Source organism: Propithecus coquereli, unplaced genomic scaffold, assembly GCF_000956105.1.
Source record: "Propithecus coquereli isolate 6110/MARCELLA unplaced genomic scaffold, Pcoq_1.0 Scaffold208, whole genome shotgun sequence".
Lineage (NCBI taxonomy): Eukaryota > Metazoa > Chordata > Mammalia > Primates > Indriidae > Propithecus > Propithecus coquereli.
The window spans coordinates 2,830,188-2,830,550 of NW_012145856.1; the positions used below are offsets into that span (position 1 = coordinate 2,830,188).

General features: G+C 31.4%; 1 protein-coding gene across 1 annotated transcript in view; it reads right to left on the minus strand.

Moving 5' to 3' along the window:
- Positions 1 to 363, minus strand: part of DNAH6 (dynein, axonemal, heavy chain 6) — a 318,529-nt gene that overhangs the window by 209,674 nt on the left and 108,492 nt on the right. Inside the window, exon 16 of the mRNA XM_012644194.1 lies at positions 60 to 173. Coding sequence (XP_012499648.1) covers positions 60 to 173 — 114 coding nt within the window. The remainder of the gene's footprint in view (positions 1 to 59; positions 174 to 363) is intronic.

The window sequence follows — 363 nt, forward strand, 5'->3', positions numbered from 1 at the left end:
TTAGGATTTTAAGTTTAATTAATACAAAAATAATCTAAGAGTTGAGAGCCTTTTTCTACCTTTAACCATTCTTCTTGGAGTTTATCCCATTCAGAGAGAGAATCCCAGAGCAATTGTTTGAGCTTCAGTTCAGCACTAACTTCTTCCAAAGCTTCAAACTTGGACACTTCTACCTTTAAAAATATAACAAACAAAATATACAGTTTACTTTTCAGACATAAAGATCTTATCCTATTCTGTATTGGTAATTCTTGATACAATAACTACTTGGCAGGATGTGGGTCCTAAGAAAATGAGAGATAGAAACAAATGAAAAATAAAACCTCCACAAACCCCACATATATTATAATTTCCATTTGAGTA